This window comes from Pongo pygmaeus, chromosome 16, assembly GCF_028885625.2.
Source record: "Pongo pygmaeus isolate AG05252 chromosome 16, NHGRI_mPonPyg2-v2.0_pri, whole genome shotgun sequence".
Classification (NCBI taxonomy): Eukaryota; Metazoa; Chordata; class Mammalia; order Primates; family Hominidae; genus Pongo; species Pongo pygmaeus.
The window spans coordinates 20345112-20362938 of record NC_072389.2 but is presented as its reverse complement, the minus strand read 5'-3'; the positions used below and the strand labels follow the sequence as shown (position 1 = coordinate 20362938).

At 47.3% G+C, this 17827-nt stretch overlaps 1 protein-coding gene across 1 annotated transcript; it reads left to right on the top strand.

Moving 5' to 3' along the window:
- The first annotated feature begins 484 nt into the window (after positions 1-484).
- On the top strand, positions 485-16439 carry LOC129028692 (uncharacterized). The gene is made up of 6 exons (XM_063653142.1): positions 485-841; positions 6072-6114; positions 7353-7442; positions 8128-8306; positions 13742-13862; positions 16208-16439. Exons 1-5 carry the CDS (start codon positions 633-635, stop codon positions 13845-13847), a joined length of 627 nt encoding a protein of 208 aa, XP_063509212.1. The 5' UTR covers positions 485-632; the 3' UTR covers positions 13848-13862; positions 16208-16439.
- Positions 16440-17827: the final 1388 nt, after the last annotated feature.

The following is a 17827-nucleotide window of genomic DNA, read 5'->3' as shown; positions in this document are numbered from 1 at the left end:
TGAATTCACGTATGGCCAGGGGCTCTGGTGCAGGGAGGAGCACACAGAACCAGAAGACATGGAGCATGGGGCTTCCAAGGTCTTCCCTTCAGGAAGCCAGATGATGAGGGCATTTCTCCTTTGTTACTTTGCTAAAGCGGCTGACAGTAGTTAGACACAGCTGAGGAGGCGGGAGGCCCGCAGCACTTCTGGGGGTCCAGCATGCTGTTTAGCTACTGATGAGGGTGGGCAGAAGAAACAAGCAGACTCCCTCCTGCTCTGGGACAGTTTCACGTAGGAAACCAGGAGTCTGAGCCGCCCAGAGTATGGGCATGTTGAGGGCTGCTGGCCTTTTTGTCAGGTCTTCGGAACAGGCACGATGGGATTATTGTCATCTCGAATGTCAGGCTAAGGGAGCTTCAGGAAAAGATTTCTGCACCATTTTTTTAGGACATTGTTTCCAAATCCTTTAAAGTCTAAGGGTCACTTGGTGCAATCATTTCACTACTTATTTGGCAAAGGGAGTTTACAGAATCAGTGTGGAACGTGGAGACGATGTGAAGATGGCGTTTTCAGTCCGCTGATGTCCTTGTTTCCTCCCTGTCTCTCTTGCAAAGTCGCCAACATCCAGCAGCAGCTGGCCCAGCTTGACAATGAGTCCCGGCCAGGCACGGCCGAGGCTGACAGGGACCGGCTGCAGCTCATCAAGGAGAAGGAGGCCCTGCGGCAGGAGCTTCAGCTCATCATTGCACAGCGCCGCTCCGCGGGAGATGTGGTCCTGCTGGAGGAGGAGCGGGAGCGCCTGGAGCAGGAGCTGCGATGTGCACGGGCCACCTCCGCACAAAGCGCCATGGAGAGATGGGTCAGCGGGGACAGGACCTTCAGCAGAAAGCCTGCTGGAAAAACTCCACGGGGTGGCTTGTGTGTGGCTGAAGGGTGTTCCTGATGATCGCTCAGAGCTTCTCCTGCCTGGATGTTCCCTGGTCTAGGAGGGGCATGCGGTGGGCGACACTGCCTTCTGCTCCCTGGGTCTCTGGAGCCTCTGCTCTGAAGCAGGAGGTGATAAGGGGGAAGGAGTGAGGGAAGATGGGTGACCTCCACCTCCCACAATGCCCCACCCTTCCCGAAGTTTGTGCTTGGTGCTTTCACCTGCCTTTGTGGGACCCTGCCCTGAGCAGGCTGTGGTCTAGCTCTGGCCCGAGCAGCTCTGTTGCATGGGGGGAAGAATTCCCTGTTCCTGACAGGGTGAGCATGGTGGGAATCCACCTACTGCTTTCCTCTCCAACTTTGATTTCTAACCAGGAGAGCCTGCTCTTCTCTGGCATTGGGAAGCTGGCCACCTGTCGTGCATCTGTCCTGAGGCTCCTTCACCACGCAGGACAAGCAAAGCCAGCATGGCGGCTTTGGTATTCGGTGCCACTAGGTCGTTCAGCCTTTCCTCGTGTGCCATGTGTCCTGGTTTCCACTTGCTGTGTGAGATTGCAGATTGTGTCAAAGGCTGGGCCTGCCTTCCACACTTAACAGCAGTTTCTCTGTGGCTATCAGCTGGGCTTTGGAGAGCAGCCCCTCCCCCACGTGTTAAAGTCTCGCCCCCGGAGCTCACATGAGCAGCTCCACAGAGACTCTAATAGACGCTTGGATGATTGGATCTGTTCAGATGCTCTTACTCCTACTGTTTCACAATGGGTGTCTGTATTGTTGGCGTCCTTTATGCTTGGATGTTCATGGGTCATCTTCATAGAAGACAAGTCTGTGGCTTGGCACGAGGGGCTCATGGCAGCCTCAGGAAAGCAGTGGTGTCTGGAGAGTTGAGCTCAGAGCCCTGGGCAGGTGAATTTCATTTTGCCTGAGATGGTGGCATGCCCTGTCACCTCACCCAGAATCAACCACGAGGAGAATCTGAATGTGAAAGGGACTGTGCAGCTGAAGTTTTCTACTGTGCTCTTGCACGGCTGCATTTGTTTTCAGCTAAACATTTCCTTCTGTTCCACCCCTGATATTCTTGTATGTGTGTTCTGCATAGGAGGACCTGGGAGTTGCTGTTGCTTCTCTGTGAAGGAGGGAGGACTTGGCCCCACAAATGTCGCCTGCATCTCAGGGCCCCACACCCATGCTCCTTTGACTGTGGCTGCTGTCAACATGTGGAAATCCAGCACACACACATGCTGTGGCCCCTGAGTACAAGTCTGCAGCCCTCCATGGAGCCAGTGTTAGCCCCGATGCCTGGGTTCAAGGGTGGGGACAGCAAAGCCAGACCAGCTTTGACTCACATGGGGGCCTCACATGAGACCATCCCAGGTGCTGAGTCCTGGGACTCAGAGCCCTCGACCAGGACCTAATCGCCCCAAGCATGTTTCCTGAATCTGCTGCTAAATGACCTTGGCGGGAGAAGCACATCCACATGTGCTAAGCACTGGCACGCACATCTCATGGGGGTGGGGCACTTGTAGCTCTGGGCCTTCTGTGCCGGTACACACAGGGCCCATTTCTCCACGCCACCTCCCTTCAATGGAGGGGTGCTTGCAGTTTGCAAGTATGGGGCCACATGGTAGGAGGCTTCCCCTAGCACAGGCTGGCAGCATTAGGAGACCCGGCGTGGGCCAGGTGCAGAGAGAGTGAGGTTGGTGCCTTAAGGCTGAGCTGTGCCAGCTGTAGAGCTGGGCCCAGTCTTCCTGTCTCACCTGCAGTGTTATCAGCAGCAAATGGGAGGCGTTTGCCTGGCTGGGGTGTCATCCGGGGGGAGAAAGAGAGAGATGCTCACCTCCTTCAAGCCTCCCGCCCTGGCAGAAGATACATGCAGCGGCCTCCCAGCTGCTCAGAGCCGTCATCTCTGGAGGGAGCTGGTGCACATCTCCTGGGCTGAGGGAGCAGGCTTGAGGTGAAGGACACATACCCTAGATAATCTCTCGGAAGGCTTGTGTCAATGCTTGTGATATCCTTTGTTATTTTAGCTTGCTCATGTTAGTGTGTGGCAGGCATTTATACAAGATGCTGATGTTCAACAGAGAACCCCACGTCTCTATTGCAAGATGCCTGTCATCCTGAGAAATCCTCTTTCCAAGGATGACTGCTTTTATTATAGGGGTGATTATAAAATGAAAGATCTATCAAAAAGCAAAAATTTGGTTCTGCGGAACCTGAAGTCACGTTTTCCTTTGTCATAATTTAATGGCATCTTTACAATAAAGTACTTTATGTAAAGTAAATGAAGACAGTAAATTAGACTTTATATTTTCTTAATCTGTTAGCTTACTTTTCTACTCCTTTTCATAGCAGTGGTAAATATTCTTTGAAGTTAGTTTCCTTTGAATTGGAGACACAAGGCTATGTGCTTTAGGAGTTGGGCCCTGGCCAGTTTTCTGCCAGGAAACTGTAACCCCTTTTCTTTTTGTTGAAAATATAAGTACAGAAGTCAGGCAAATGTCTAAGACTCTTATTCTAGCAGTTTATTTTCCAGCCAGTTTTTAGATGTCTCAGTTATTGCCAGCGTGGCCCCTGTTTGGTAAGGAAGTTATGTTTTTAGTCATCTGCAACTTTCAGAATAACCAGCATAAAATTAGACTGCACATGTGGCACTCATGGGCACTTGTGTGTGATCTTGTATCCAGATGCACTGTCTCTTGCACACTACAAAATGCACCTATTTGTATAATGACAAATGTGTTGTATTGGATAGAAGGGGGGAATTTGATCTAAAACTTTTTTCACTACAGATAAAACAATCTGAAAATAAGTCATGACTAAAGGCAGTCTAAAACCGAGCCGTACATATGAATGTATCTGTATGTCATCTGTGTGAAAACAGAGCTGGAATGTGCTGACGGATTTAGCGATGGGTTGGAAATTCTACCTGGTCACTCAAGAGTGGAGCCAGTTTTCAGTAGGAACTCAATTTAGATTCTATTAATTTGGGATTTGAGCTAATAGAATTCAGGTTGGGTTAGAATTTCTGAAAAGCATTAAGAAAAAAGTTAATAGCCTTGGACCAGGCTTGGGTAAATTCCCTACAACAAATCGCTTCCTGGGGCTGGTCACTGTTTGCCACTGGATACGCTCTACTGGTGTCATCTCTGCCCCTGGGGTCCTCTGTGACTTAATAGTGTCCTGGTGCTTGTGAGAGTGGGTTCCAAGTTACAGCTCCAAAGCCCAATGAGGGATGTATTTTGAACTCACTTTTAAACTCCCTTTGAAAACCCTCAGCTCCCCATCTTCTGAAAAAGATGGGGTTTTTGAGGATATCGCCCTTGATAAGCATCAGATAGGATGTGAGTATCACAGAAAATTGGGGAAATGTTTTTCAGTAGTAAAGGAAATGCCTGTTTGTTGGTAATGTGCCTTGGCTTTAGGGTCAAGCCAGCCTGACCGAACTTTGAACTTGTGTAGCAGAGGCAAGCGACTTTATATGAGTTTCTTCATCTGAAAAGCAGGGATACAACCCAAAGACCAGTAAGGAATGAGGCAGTGCATACAAAGCAGTGTGCCTTTCTATAAGCCCCTCAGTGGAACTTCAGAATTGCTTTTTTTTTTTTTTTTTTTTTTTGAGACAGAGTCTCGCTCTGTCGCCCAGGCTGGAGTGCAGTGGCACAATCTTGGTTCACTGCAAGCTCCGACTCCCAGGTTCATGCCTTTCTCCTGCCTCAGCCTCCCAAGTAGCTGGGACTACAGGCACCCATGACCACACCCAGCTAATTTTTTGTATTTTTGGTAGAGACAGGTTTCACTGTGTTAACCAGGATGGTCTCGATCTCCTGACCTCGTGATCTGCCCGCCTCGGCCTCCCAAAGTGTTGGGATTACAGATGTGAGCCACCACGCCTGGCCCCAGAACTGCTTTTTAAACATTACTTTCATGTGTACAAGCTATCAAAACATTTTCCTTAAAAATTAAAATATCATAGGTAAGTGGAATCTTAGAACATTCTACTCAAGAGTTTATTATTTATTACAGCTGTTCTCAAACATTTTGGTCTCAGAACCTCCTTCCAATGTTAAAGTGCTGTGGATTCCAAAGAGCTTTTGTTTGTGTTAGTTTTTTTAAAGTTCTTTTTTCTAACTGTTTTGTTTTGTTTTTCATTTTTCCCCACCCAGGGACCTGTCAGTGTTTACGTGGATTTTTATCTGTCAGTATTTACTAATTTAGAAGTTAGCCCTGGGGAATTTTTTAAATATTTATTTATTAAAGATAACAATAGGCCTGGCACAGTGACTCACGCCTGTAATCCCAGGACTTTGGGAGGCCAAGGCAGGAGGATTACTTTAGTTCAGGAGTTTGAGACCAGCCTAGGCAACACGACAAAACCTCATCTTTACAAAAAATACAAAAGTTAGCTGGGTGTGGTGGCACGTGCCTGTGGTCCCAGCTACTTGGGAGCCTGAGGTGGGAAGATGACTTGATCCCAGGAGGTGGAAGTTGCAGTGAGCTCTGATCCCACCACTGCACTCCAGCCTGCACAACAGAGCAAGGCCCCATCTCAACAAATAAAAAAAGACAATAAAAACCTTATTATGTGTTAATATTGGTAATATTTTTATGACTGATAAAAATTTTTGAAACAAAAAACTGTAGTGAGAAGAGTGGTATTATTTGCCCTTGCTGTCCATCTCTGTAGCATCTGGCTTGCTAGAAGGCAGCTGCTTTGACCCTTGGTGCATTTGGCCAGTTGAGATGGGGTCATTTTGACTGAACACCTGAAGACCATCTAGCTGCCTACTGAATGCCGTTGGGAAGGAGGGGACCTCATGGGACCCCTGAAGGAGTTTCAAGGATCTGCAGGGTCTTTGAGTCATGCTTTGGAAAGCATTGGTTTCAATATATGATACTGAACTTGAAAGTGGGTTGTGTCATGGCTCATGTACAACAATGCTTGTACTCTGTTGCCAGATGGCCTCTGCATGGCACCATTTGGAATTTTGTTTGCATCAAGAGAAACAAAGGCTCATCAGAATTTATGGCATGTGGTTGAAACTTGTAAACAAACTCAGACTGGTTTGTCTTCCTTATCCTAAGTTGGTGGCACATCTGTTTCCTTTATGGGTGATAGCAGCTCTTTGTCAATCACGTGTCATTTGATGTACATTATTTTATCTATGCAGCATCAGTTCCCTGAGCTGGAGATTGTGGACTCCATTTTTACAGGTAATGAAACTAAGGGCTCAGAGAGGGTGAGACATTTGCCTAAGGCCACACAGCTTGTGAGTGACCGGCCAGGTGGGATTCTCTGAATCCCAGGCTGCTGTTGCACACTGTGTCTGGTTTCCTCTCACTCCCACCTAGCCAAGCTCTTCAAACCCCTTCAGCATGTCCCGTTCCTTGTTGGTGGAATGAGGAAGGTATTAAAGGGGCCTGTGGCCACACATCACAGTGTCATTTCCATTTGTAAACCAGGAGTGTTTCCTTCTAGAGGTGAACATATTTATTCATGGAGTTGTCCAACAACTGTTTATTGAGTGCCTATCCATGGTAGGCTCGATTCTAGGTGGTGGGCTTACTGCAGTAGGAACAAATTTTATTCTAGAAAATTACTAAGTAGAAAAAAGTAGAAGGAAGGAAAACAAAAATACCTCCAACCCCATAACCTGGAGATGGCAACGGCTGCTATTTTGTTTCATTTGCTTCTAATGTTTTAACTGTATAAATTTAGAATGATATTTGTTCTTGTCTAGAAGGTGGCCTAGTATGAGGGAATCTGATTTGTTCCAAGGAATTTGAACAGATGACTGCGTGCTCTGCATTTGAGCTCATCTGCTAGTTATCTGTCCTTCTGCTCACTTCACCCTCCTCCTATCCATCCAAGCAGCCATCCCCAGCCACCCACCCAGCCACCCGTCCAGCCACCCGTACAGCCACCCATCCAGCCACCCACCCAGCCACCTACCCATCCAGCCACCCACCCAGCCACCTACCCATCCAGCCACCCACCCAGCCACCCACCCAGCCACCCATCCACCCAGCCACCCATCCACCCACCCATCCAGCCACCCACCCTCCCAGCCACCCATCCAGCCACCCACCCACCCATCCATCCATCTAGCCACCCACCCATCCAGCCACCCACCCATCTAGCTGCCCACCTATCTGTCCACCTGTAGCTCACCCACCCAGCCACCCACCCACACACTGACCCATCCCCGTGCCCACTCCTCTTCTCAGGCATCCCCTCCCCCGTGCACTGTGCCTGGCGCTTTCACAGAGTAGCAGGCCCTGCTCAGGGTGCCAGGGATGTGTGATCTTGGCCCTTGTGAGCTGGGTGCTTTGAGAATGGGGGGTCATCGCAACCTGATTCAGTTGGAGGGAATTGATAGTGGAATGTCTTGTTATGAAAATATTCTCCCTGTTTTTTGAAATGTACTCATCAACTGTTTTCTTACCTACAGGATTCTGCTTCAGGAAAAAAGGAATTGTCTACTTATGCAGCTGGAAGAAGCCACCTGCTTAACATCCTACCTCCAGTCCCAGTTAAAAAGGTAGGTTACTTTCAAAGAGAAAACTGTATTTGTTCATAGTGTTCCAATGACTGGTACATGAACTCGTTTCTTGTAGCTTATTTTTCTCCTGCTGGAGCTTCACCTGAAATGTTGTTAACACAGAATGGATACATTATACATTTAACACGCTACTGCTGTATGACTCAAGGAATATGGAGAGAACCACATTTGGCTTCAGGGTAAGAGGCCTGAAGTCAAATGTATTCAAGGATTTTGTAACCTAATTAACAGTTTCAGGGGTGTACATCTATACACATGCACATTTTTCTTTTGGGTTTTTTTTTAAAGCATATGAATTTTTTAAGCTAGTAAGATTTGGCTGCTCAAGAATGGCTCTGCGCACATTCTTCAGCCCTTACCATATGGTAGAGTGCAATGTCAAGGGCCTTAGATGTATCATTTTCTCAGATATTCCTCCTAACAATGCCCGAGGTGGGAACTGTTCTCACCCCAGCCCCAGTGAGCCCGTGGGAGCCCAGAGGGGATGAATGGCTTAAGCAAGTGTACCTGGCTAGTAGGTGTTCCAGCCAGGACTGGGACTGGGACTTGGGCACGGGTCTCTGCTGTTGCCGACTTGACTGCTCTCTGCTACTCTTTCCGTGCTCACAGGGTGAGCAGGGGTGGCTGCCCGGCCATCTCAGATGGCCATGCTGTCTCATTTCAGCCTGTGTGCCAGCACCCTGCCAGTGTCCTCGGAGAGCAGCCATGGTCTCTGGCCTCCAGCTGGGGCTCCCTGAGCTCGGTCAGCTTCATGGACATCTACGGCCTCCCGCAGTACGAGAAGCCCATCGCTGAGGGCGACCAGCTTCTACACTTCCACCTCATTCCCTTCAATGCGCTGGGGTGAGATGCCCCCTTTTCAGAGCCCCCAGGTCCCTCCGGCTTCCACAAGCAGAGGTGGTCCCGGACACACCCCAGTCTCTGGCTTCGCTGTCCTCCCGCTCCTCCCTGTCCTCGCTGTCGCCCCCAAGCTCACCCCTGGACATGCCCTTCCTCCCTGCTGGCGGGACTCGCCACTGGCGCAGCTGGCGGACAGCTGGGAGGGACCAGGCCTGGGGACCCTTGACACACTGTGGGCCCACGCCTCAGCTTTGGGGGACGAAGACTTACCAGGCGTGGCGGCCCTTGAGCCACACGGGGTCCCTGGGGATGGGGAAGGGTCGCACGAGCGAGGACTCCCACCAGCTGGCGCTCCCCTGGGTGGAAGTAAGTGTGGACACGGCCTCCTGCGGGGCAAGGGTTATGTCCAGGGAGGAAACTGTGGGGTCCAGAGTGAGGACGGCTGGCTTTCCAGGTCCATGGTGAGCTCTACGTTTAGGAATATTGATGTGATTGGGAAGAGCACACACCTGCTCTTTCTGATCTGTGTTGGGGAAAGATCATTGAAGTTGACAAAGTTGTCTTTCCTAGGTATTTGGCTTGTTTTCAAAAAATACTTAATTGTTGAAAACTAGGGTAAGAACCACACAGTCTTCCACATTCAGAGGCTGCTAGAGATGGATTAGGGCCTTCGTGACCTTTGCAGCATGCCTGCTGAGATGGAACCGTCAGTGTGTGCCCGCCTGAGACCATTATGCCAACAGGTGTCTGCTTGTAACTAGTGGAAATCTCGACTTCTTTTGTTGCTTTGACATCTCTGTATCTTTTATAGTTTTCAAGAACATAATTCTATCAAATGTGGAAGTGAAAATAATTGGGTAATTTCAAAAGACATGCCTGTAAGTATCAGTCATTTCTACTGAATTGGTTGCTCTGGTGGTTCTTCAAATGGAAAAACACAGAGCTCTGTGGAGCCTCATCCATTCAGATGGTGTTGGTTCAGCTCCTCCTTGGAGCTGGGGTCTTTCTGCTTGTAGCCTGCTTGGAAGACCAAACTGCTATCGAAGGGAATATTGATCCCATGTGCTTTTGTGAGCCACCCATGGCAACTTTATCTTCCTTTGGTTTTAAAGAGGATCAAGAACAAGGTCTCCCGTTCCTGAAGTTCAGCCCATTTAATTGACTTTTATTTGCACAGCAAAAATGTTTTAAATGTTCCATTGAGGCAAACACTAGATAATTTGTGCAGCATAGTGGATCTCAGCCAGGGGTGTTTTTGCCTCCTGCCCCTGGGGAACACTTGGCAATGTCTGGAAACATTTTTGGTTGTCACAACAAGGGGATGGGAGATGCTCCTGGCATCTGGCCAGTGTAGGGACTGTAGGCCAGGGATGCTGCTAAACAAGGCAGCACCCCCTCCCCCTCGAGAATGGTCCAGCCCCAAATGTCAAGAGGGCTGAGGCTGAGAAACCCTAGTCACATACCATGGAGTATTTATGCTTCAAAGTGTAGAAATAAAACTAGAGAGCAGATCCAGTGTGGTGTAGTGGAAACAGCTTCAAACTAGCACCTGGGAGACCAAGCTTTTGTTCCCTGCCCTGTCCACTTCTAGCTGTGTGACCTTGAACACATACCTGGACTGAGTCTCACCTTTTCCACCCTTGAATGCAGTCAACTCTGTGACCCCTTCCATTTACCACCATTCTGTTACCCAAGAGATAGATGGATTGGTGGATCAATAGATAGGTTCATCACTCTATAAAATAGTAGTCTGTTGGCACTTACCTGTGTAACCAGAGGCCATCATGTTCTGAGACTGCCCCATGACTTTTTGGTATCTCTATTTTGGTGTCTGCCCCTGTGTTTGCAAACACACTTTGGTATCCCCAGATATATTGTTTCTGAAGTCCATACATGCAGGTATCCTTCATTAGCTTTGTTCCTCTTTATAACCACACGTTGATTGCTCCATGTTTATTCCGTTCAGTCAAAAAGGAAATATCCAATTAGGACTTTTTTCTTAGTCTCCTTCCTCTCTCCCACCACCTTCTCCTTAAGGGATTGAGAGTCCAGAATGTCAGTCTAGTTAGGCATGAAATCTGCACAAGGCCCAAGGGCCACTTTGGGACAGAGGAGAGACAGAGTGGGAGAGAGAAGCGCTGACTTAATTTCACATCCTGATTTCTTTATTTTTTCCTTTGCTTTCCGTGGCAGATGCTATAATGGTCGAAATTTCTCAGACTGGGAAGTATTTGCTTACGTGTGTAGACACTGCCATCTCGTGGTGGAGTCATATGTCATTCGTGATTATTACTTGTATTACACTGCCATCTTGTGGCGGATTCGTATATGACATTGATGATGAATTCTTGTATGGCACTGCCATCTTGTGGCGGATTCGTATATGACATTGGTGATGAATTCTTGCACGGCACTGCCATCTGGTGGCGGATTCTTATATGACATTGGTGATGAATTCTTGTATGGCACTGCCATCTGGTGGCAGATTCTTATATGACACCGCCGATAAATTCCCGAGTGACACTGCCATCTGGTGGTAGACTCTTATATGACATCGGTGGTGGTTTCTTGGGTGACACTGCCGACTAGTGGTAGCTTTTTATGATACTGCCATCTGGTGGTAGTTTTATACGTTACATCTATTACATTGTTTCAAGGACACATATATATTATGTTGTTCCAAGGACACATTTATTTGTGTCCTTAGAAACTTGACATACTTGACCCTGCTGGGTGTCCCCAGAGGGCCGGGTTGTGTAGCCAGCTTCAGGCATGGACACTGGGGGGCTCCTCGCCTCCCCTGCCCCATCATGTATCAGCTGTGCTGGGAACATTGCGGTCTAAGTTCGTCCCCCAGCAAGTCTTAATAAGACAAAATTTTTGTAAGATAAAAATCAAGGTTGTCCAAACTTGCAAACCAGCCTCTGAATGATTTTTCCCTTGTGTTTTCAATCAATTGGAGGAAACAGAAGGCAGGTCAAAGGAGTGGGGCAATACACTGTGGTCTTTCATGCTATTTACGTTTTTGTTACAGTTTTGTCTTCCCTGGATTTTAAAAAGTCAAATGTGTTGTGATTATGAAATACTTATCTATTTTCATCTACCCATTAGTATTAGCTAATCAAAACCTGTAAAAATCTTGACTTTGCTCATATTGATGTTTTTATGATACTGATACTCCATTTAATGTTGTTGGCTTAAATTCTGCAGTGTTTTCACTTTCTGCTTTTTTTTTTTTATCTGTTCTCATGCGGCTCGACAGAAGTGCTCACTGTAAGTGGCCTTGGGAGTCCCCTTGCTCAGTGTTGTTGCTCAGGCCCCAGGCATACCTTTGTGCTGTGGATGGATGTGTTCAGGATGGCTGGGGTGTGGCCAACGAGGGTTACCTTATAGCTGCGCTTCAACACTACTTAGCAATTGGCCTTATCATTATCTCATTGTTAATATTCATGGTGGCTACAAAAGCTGTTTAAGAACTTTCCTAGACACTTTCACTGTTCATTCCCTGTATGTGTTTGTTTCTGGAATGTAATGGCGTTCATTGCTGTCATATGCCACCTGGCAGCTTTGCTATGCTGTGGTTTTACTATATTTTCTTCCTTTTTACCTAGCAGTGTTCACGTCCTTGGCTCTTAGTGACTGTCTTGAATGATGAAAAGGGAGTAAAGAGATTTTCACATGAACATGGGGAAGATTTGACCCTTCTCTCCCTGGCACTGCTCGTGAGGGCCCACCTCTGTCCCTTGAAGCCCCAGGGCAGGCGTCCTGGGTGTGGAGCGTAGAGTCTGTGCTTTTTCTCAGCCGGGGCAGTTGCCGATGGGACTTTCTCCTGGCAATTCCTACTTCCACACACCCTGTGGGTCCAGTGACTCAGCCTGGGCTTCGAGGATTAGCTCCTTCATTTCTTTCCTCTCTGCATTGACTTCTATGGCAATGATGAGAGAGAAATGTGGCCAGACTTGTGCCTTGGGCTAGGGTGGTTGCAGTGCTTAGCCTCGTTACCTGGTGATGTTTCCTTGCAGGCATCTACAGCTGAGTCTGGGGACCACGCGTGTCAGGGCTGGGAATGCAAATGGTAGTGGTGGTTTCCTTTGCTGGGGGTTGATGCAGTGGATGGGGGTGCTTCCATTTGCAGTTTAGGGCCAGGTGTTTGGGTCCTTCCACGTGGCGGGGATAAAGAGGAGATCTGGCGTCTGGAGTCCTGATCTGTCTGAGAGGCAGTGACTCCGGCCACCCCAGGATGGAGGCCAGCTTCCAGCCCTGGCTGATGGGGGAGAAGCAGCGAATTCCCCGGATGTGGCATGGCGGACCTTTGGAAGATTCACTCGGCCTCCACTTGACCTCGTGAGGCCAAAGGCCACAGCCCCATGTGCTCCATGTGCTGTTGAACATGTTCGTATTTCATTGGCGTGGATGATAGTTTGGTTGAAAGGAGAGATGGTCGCCAGTGGAGTCAGTTTAGGAAGGCACAAAGTCAACCCTTTCCGTTTCTAGAACTTAGCCAAAGAAAAGTGCAGAGATGAAAGCGGGAGCTGGCTTTGAGTGACGATGGAGTGCCCAGCTGGGGCTTCCAATTTGATTCCGTGTTCCAGCTGAGTGCGCCCCTCCAGAAAGCAGACTCCTGGGCTCACAGGTGCATTTAGCGTGGGAAGATTATATACACGTTTGTATTGGTTTTGTTAAAAGGAACTTATTGCTATGAGGAAATGGGTAGAAACGGCTGATGAAATGTTAAAAGGAAACATTTCAATGGCTATTTTTGGCTCTTGAATAAAATTGATGTGAAAGATAAAAATAAGCGTGCCAGGAATAGCAGCGTGCTAACCCAGAAGGGCGGCTGGAAGGCTCCTGCCTGCGGTCACTGAGACGACCAGGCTTGAGCCCCAGCTTCCTCCCCTGGGGCCGCAGGCCTCCCAGGTGGTGTTTTCAGAGGATGAGTGTGGGTTCAACTGTGTCCTCTGCTTTGAAGGTTGCTAATTTTTCCAGCGTTTATTTGGATAACTAAAATGTTTTTTTTCTTGAGTATAAAAGCAGTATTTGTTGTATAAAACATGGGAAATATCCGACAGCATAAAGAAGGCAGTGAAAACCATGACCTCTTGGCGAGCGCCACTGCTGTTCCCATCAGGCTAATGCTGCTTTCCTGTCTCGTGGGTGTGCGCGGCTTTCAGAAAGTGCCATTTGAGGGGCTTCTCACCATCATCTTATGTTCGTGTGTTCATTAAGGGGGTGGAAATAGATTTATGAATCCAAAAGGTAGCCAGAAATTCATTTCTTCAATTTTCCAATGTGAAAAACAACTAGAGTGCAGCAAGTCTCCGTGTGTGTGTCCCAGTGAGTCTCTGGAACACTCAGTGATGAAGTGTGTGCTCCAGCGTCAAGGACCCCGGTGCCCGGTGCTGTCATTTCCTGACCCTGTGTGTGTCCCTTACTTGCAGCAGTGACTCTTTGAGAAGACAGTGCCAAGAGGTTGGAGAGGAGGGTACGCTGCATCTCCACATGCCTATCGGATTATTCACTAGCCAGCGACAGTGGGGTGTTTGAACCTCTAACCAAAAGGTCTGAAGCCAGTCTTACTATTTTGTTCTCCGTACGCAGAATCACCTGTGTTACTGGAAATCACAAAAAGATTCCGTACTGAACCTTTCATGCATTGACACTTTGTTCATTTTTTGAGCAGTAAGATATTTTTCTAGCTTCTTTCACCTTTGGGTGATTGGGTTTTAGAAAGAAGTCTTTCTCCCTGGCCCTGGGGGCCTAAGGCTTGAGTCTGATGGAGCTCAAACAGGAGAATCAATGTATGCATCTTTTTATATATTTTTTATTTTTTTGAGATGGAGTCTTGCTCTGTCACCCAGGCTGGAGTGCAGTGGAGCTGCCTCGGCTCACTACAACCTCCGCCTCCTGGGTTCAAGTGATTCTCGTGCCTCAGCCTCAGTATGTTACTCTATTTTTTATTTAGGAAAAGAGTTGGTAAACTTTTCTTAAAGTGCCAGATAGTAAATATTTTAGGTTTTATGAGCCATAAGGTCTCTGTCACCTAATAGATGCACCCAGTACGGAATTTCTCACTTTAATTTCCAGTCTTTTGTGCTATCTGCTGGTTTCATTGTGAGCTGCAAGGAAATAGAGAGCTGGAGGATTGAAACCTAGTCTGAGAAGTTACTCTGTGAGAGAAGCGAACCCCAAAGGTAGAGTGGAAACAGCAATTATAAGAGGAAACGCGGCCAGTTGTGGTGGCTCAAGCCTATAATCTCAGCACTTTGGGAGGCTGAGGCGAGCAGATCACCTGAGGTCAGGAGTTTAAGACCAGCTGGGCCAACATGGTGAAACCCCGTCTCTACTAAAAATACAAAAAATTAGCCAGGTGTGGTGGCATGTGCCTGTAGTCCCAGCTACTTGGGAGACTGAGGCACAAGAATCACTTGAACCCAGGAGGTGGATGTTGCAGTGAGCCAAGATCATGCCATTACACTCCAGCCTGGGCGACAGAGCGAGACTCCGTCTCAAAAAAAAAAAAAAAAGAGAAAACGCAACAAGACACAGCCTGTGGAACCTGCCAAGAAGAAGACAAAAGAAGGAGACTGTCTAGGATTGAGATCCAATTTGTGTGAGGAGGGTAGTGATGGAGGGGGCTAAGGGGCATGATGTGACAGCATAGGGACCTGTTTTAATGAACAGTGTTCATGGGGAGCTTTGAGAGACGTTGGGATGGAATTATGACCTTGCCACCTCAATAATTAACTAATTTGTCGGGCGCGGTGGCTCACGCCTGTAATCCCAGCACTTTGGGAGGCTGAGACGGGCAGATCGCGAGGTCAGGAGATCAAGACCATCCTGGCTAACACAGTGAAACCCCGTCTCTACTAAAAATACAAAAAGATTAGCCAGGCAAAGTGGCGGGCACCTGTAGTCCCAGCTACTCGGGAGGCTGAGGCAGGAGAATGGCGTGAACCCGGGAGGCGGAGCTTGCGGTGAGCCGAGATCGCACCACTGCACTCCAGCCTGGGCGACAGAGTGAGACTCCATCTCCAAAAAAAAAAAGAAAACTTAACTAATTTGATGGGTTTGTGTAAGTCACCACCCTGCTCCCACTTTGAGACAGGGTTTTGTTCTGTTGTCCAGGCTGGAGTGCAGTGGCACAATCCTAGCTCATTGCAGCCTCGTACTCCTGGGCTCAAGTGATCCTCCCGCCTCAGCCTCCCAAATAGCTGAGTGGGACTACAGGCGTTTCCCACCACACCTGGCTAATTTTTTAAGTTTTTGTAGGGACAGCATCTCGCCATGTTCCCCAGGCTTGTGTTGAACTCCTGGACTCAAGTAATCCTCCGGCCTGTGCCTCTGAAAGTACTTGGATTACAGGCGTGGGCCACTTTGCCTAGCTGTTTTCATCATTACTTTGAAGAAAAATATATACTTTGATATTTTGATCATAAAACATGATAAGATTTTGCTATTTTTTTTTTGAGATGGAGGCTAAAGTTCAGTGGTGTGATCTCGAGGGGTTCAAGCAATCCTCCTACCTCACCCTCCTGAGTAGCTGGGCCTACAGGTGTGCGCCACTACACAATTTTTGTATTTTTAGTAGAGATGGGGTTTTTCCATATTGGCCAGGCTGGTCTCGAACTCCTGGCCTCAGGTGATCCGCCCACCTTGGCCTCCGAAAGTGCTGAGATTTCAGGCATGAGCCACTGTGCCCAACCTGTAACAAGATTTTTTAAAGGACATACCCAAAATTCCATTTTTAATCTTTCAATTTTTTTCTTTTCTTTTGATCCATAAAGCAATTGCGTATATATTAAATCTTATTCTCCTGCGTTTTGCCTACATGACATACACTTTTATCTTATTGGGATAATGACATATAATCAATTATATATATTATTATTCTTTTGTTTTTACAGATAGGGTTTCGCTGTGTCATTCAGGCTTGAGTGCGGTGGCACTGTCTTGGCTCACTGCAGCCCCTATCTCCTGGGCTGAAGCCATCCTCCTGCTTCAGTCTCCCATGTAGCTGGGACCACAGGTGTGTGCCACCACAGGCAGCTATTTATTTATGTTCAGTAGAGGCACGGTCTCACTTTGTTGCCCAGGCTGTTCTTGAACTTCTGGGCTCAAACCATCTGCTCACCTTGGCCTCCCATGTCTGTTATATTTTTTGATAATTCTGTTTAGATGTACAGTTCTCAGTTTTTTAGCATGAGACAATAACACAACCATATGACACTAAATTGATGAAGTGTTTATAAAGTGGTTTTGAAATTCATGTGGTAGTGCCGATTATATAATATTCTGTTGAAATGTCATTCTGATATTCTACATAATCCACAGAGATGTTGTTTAAAATGCAGGCTGAGCATTCCTAATCTGAAAATCTAAAATGCTCCAAAATCAAAATCTTTTTGAATATTGACATAATGCCACAAGTGGAAAATTCCACAATTGACCTCATGCAATGGGTCAGTCAGAACACAGGAACACAGCACAGTTTATTCAACATCCTCCAGGGAAAAACTATCCTTCTAGCTCCCTTCAGCTTAGATGTATCTTTTACGTGCATGGCCGGGTTTTCCCATGCAATTATAGCCATAAAAGGTGATGAAATGGCACACATGCAGGCTGGATGCACCAACAGAAAGTTTTCCAAAATAACCCACATGGGGCAAAAGCCTCCTTGCATTATTCATTGTGTTTTGAAATTAAAAACAATTTTTTCCTGCTTTGTGGTATAAATCTTTTGTTGAACTTTTCAGAAAGCCTGCAGATATCCCCATGGATAAGAGTAATAAGAAAAGAGGAAGAATTTATGTTTATGTATAGTGCAGAAAGTAAGTCAGGCTCTTGGAGAAACTAGACAGTGGTGTAAGTGTGAAATATCTTACAGAAGAGTATGGTGTTAGAATGACCACCATGTATGATATGAAGAAACAGGAGGGTAACTGTTGATGTTCTGTGCTGAAGGTGATTAACAGAAGTTAATGAAATATAGAAAAACACCACATGAAGCTAATAATGAAGATCTCCATTGTGTATTGAGAGTGGATCCATCAGCAATGCAGTGAACACATGCAACTTACTGTGCACTAATCATGAAATAAAGATATATCATGATGAACTGAAAATTGAAAGGAACTGTGAATATTCAACAGGCTGGTTGCAGAAATTTCTGAAAAATCATGATATTAACATTTTAAACATTTGTGGTGCTAGGGCCGGGCATGGTGGCCCATGCCTGCAATCCCAGCACTTTGGGACGCCAAGGCAGGCAGATCGCCTGAGGTCCAGAGTTTGAGACCAGCTTGGCCAACGTGGTGAAACCCCGTCTCTACTAAAAATACAAAAATTAGCTGGGCGTGGTGGCGCGTGCCCGTGATCCCAGTTACTCGGGAGGGTGAGGCAGGAGAATCAGTTGAACCCAGGAGACGGAGGTTGCAGTGAGCTGAGATCATGTCATTGTACTCCAGCCTGGGCAACAAGAGTGAAAAAATCTCTCAAAAAAAATAAAAAATACAAAATAAAAATAA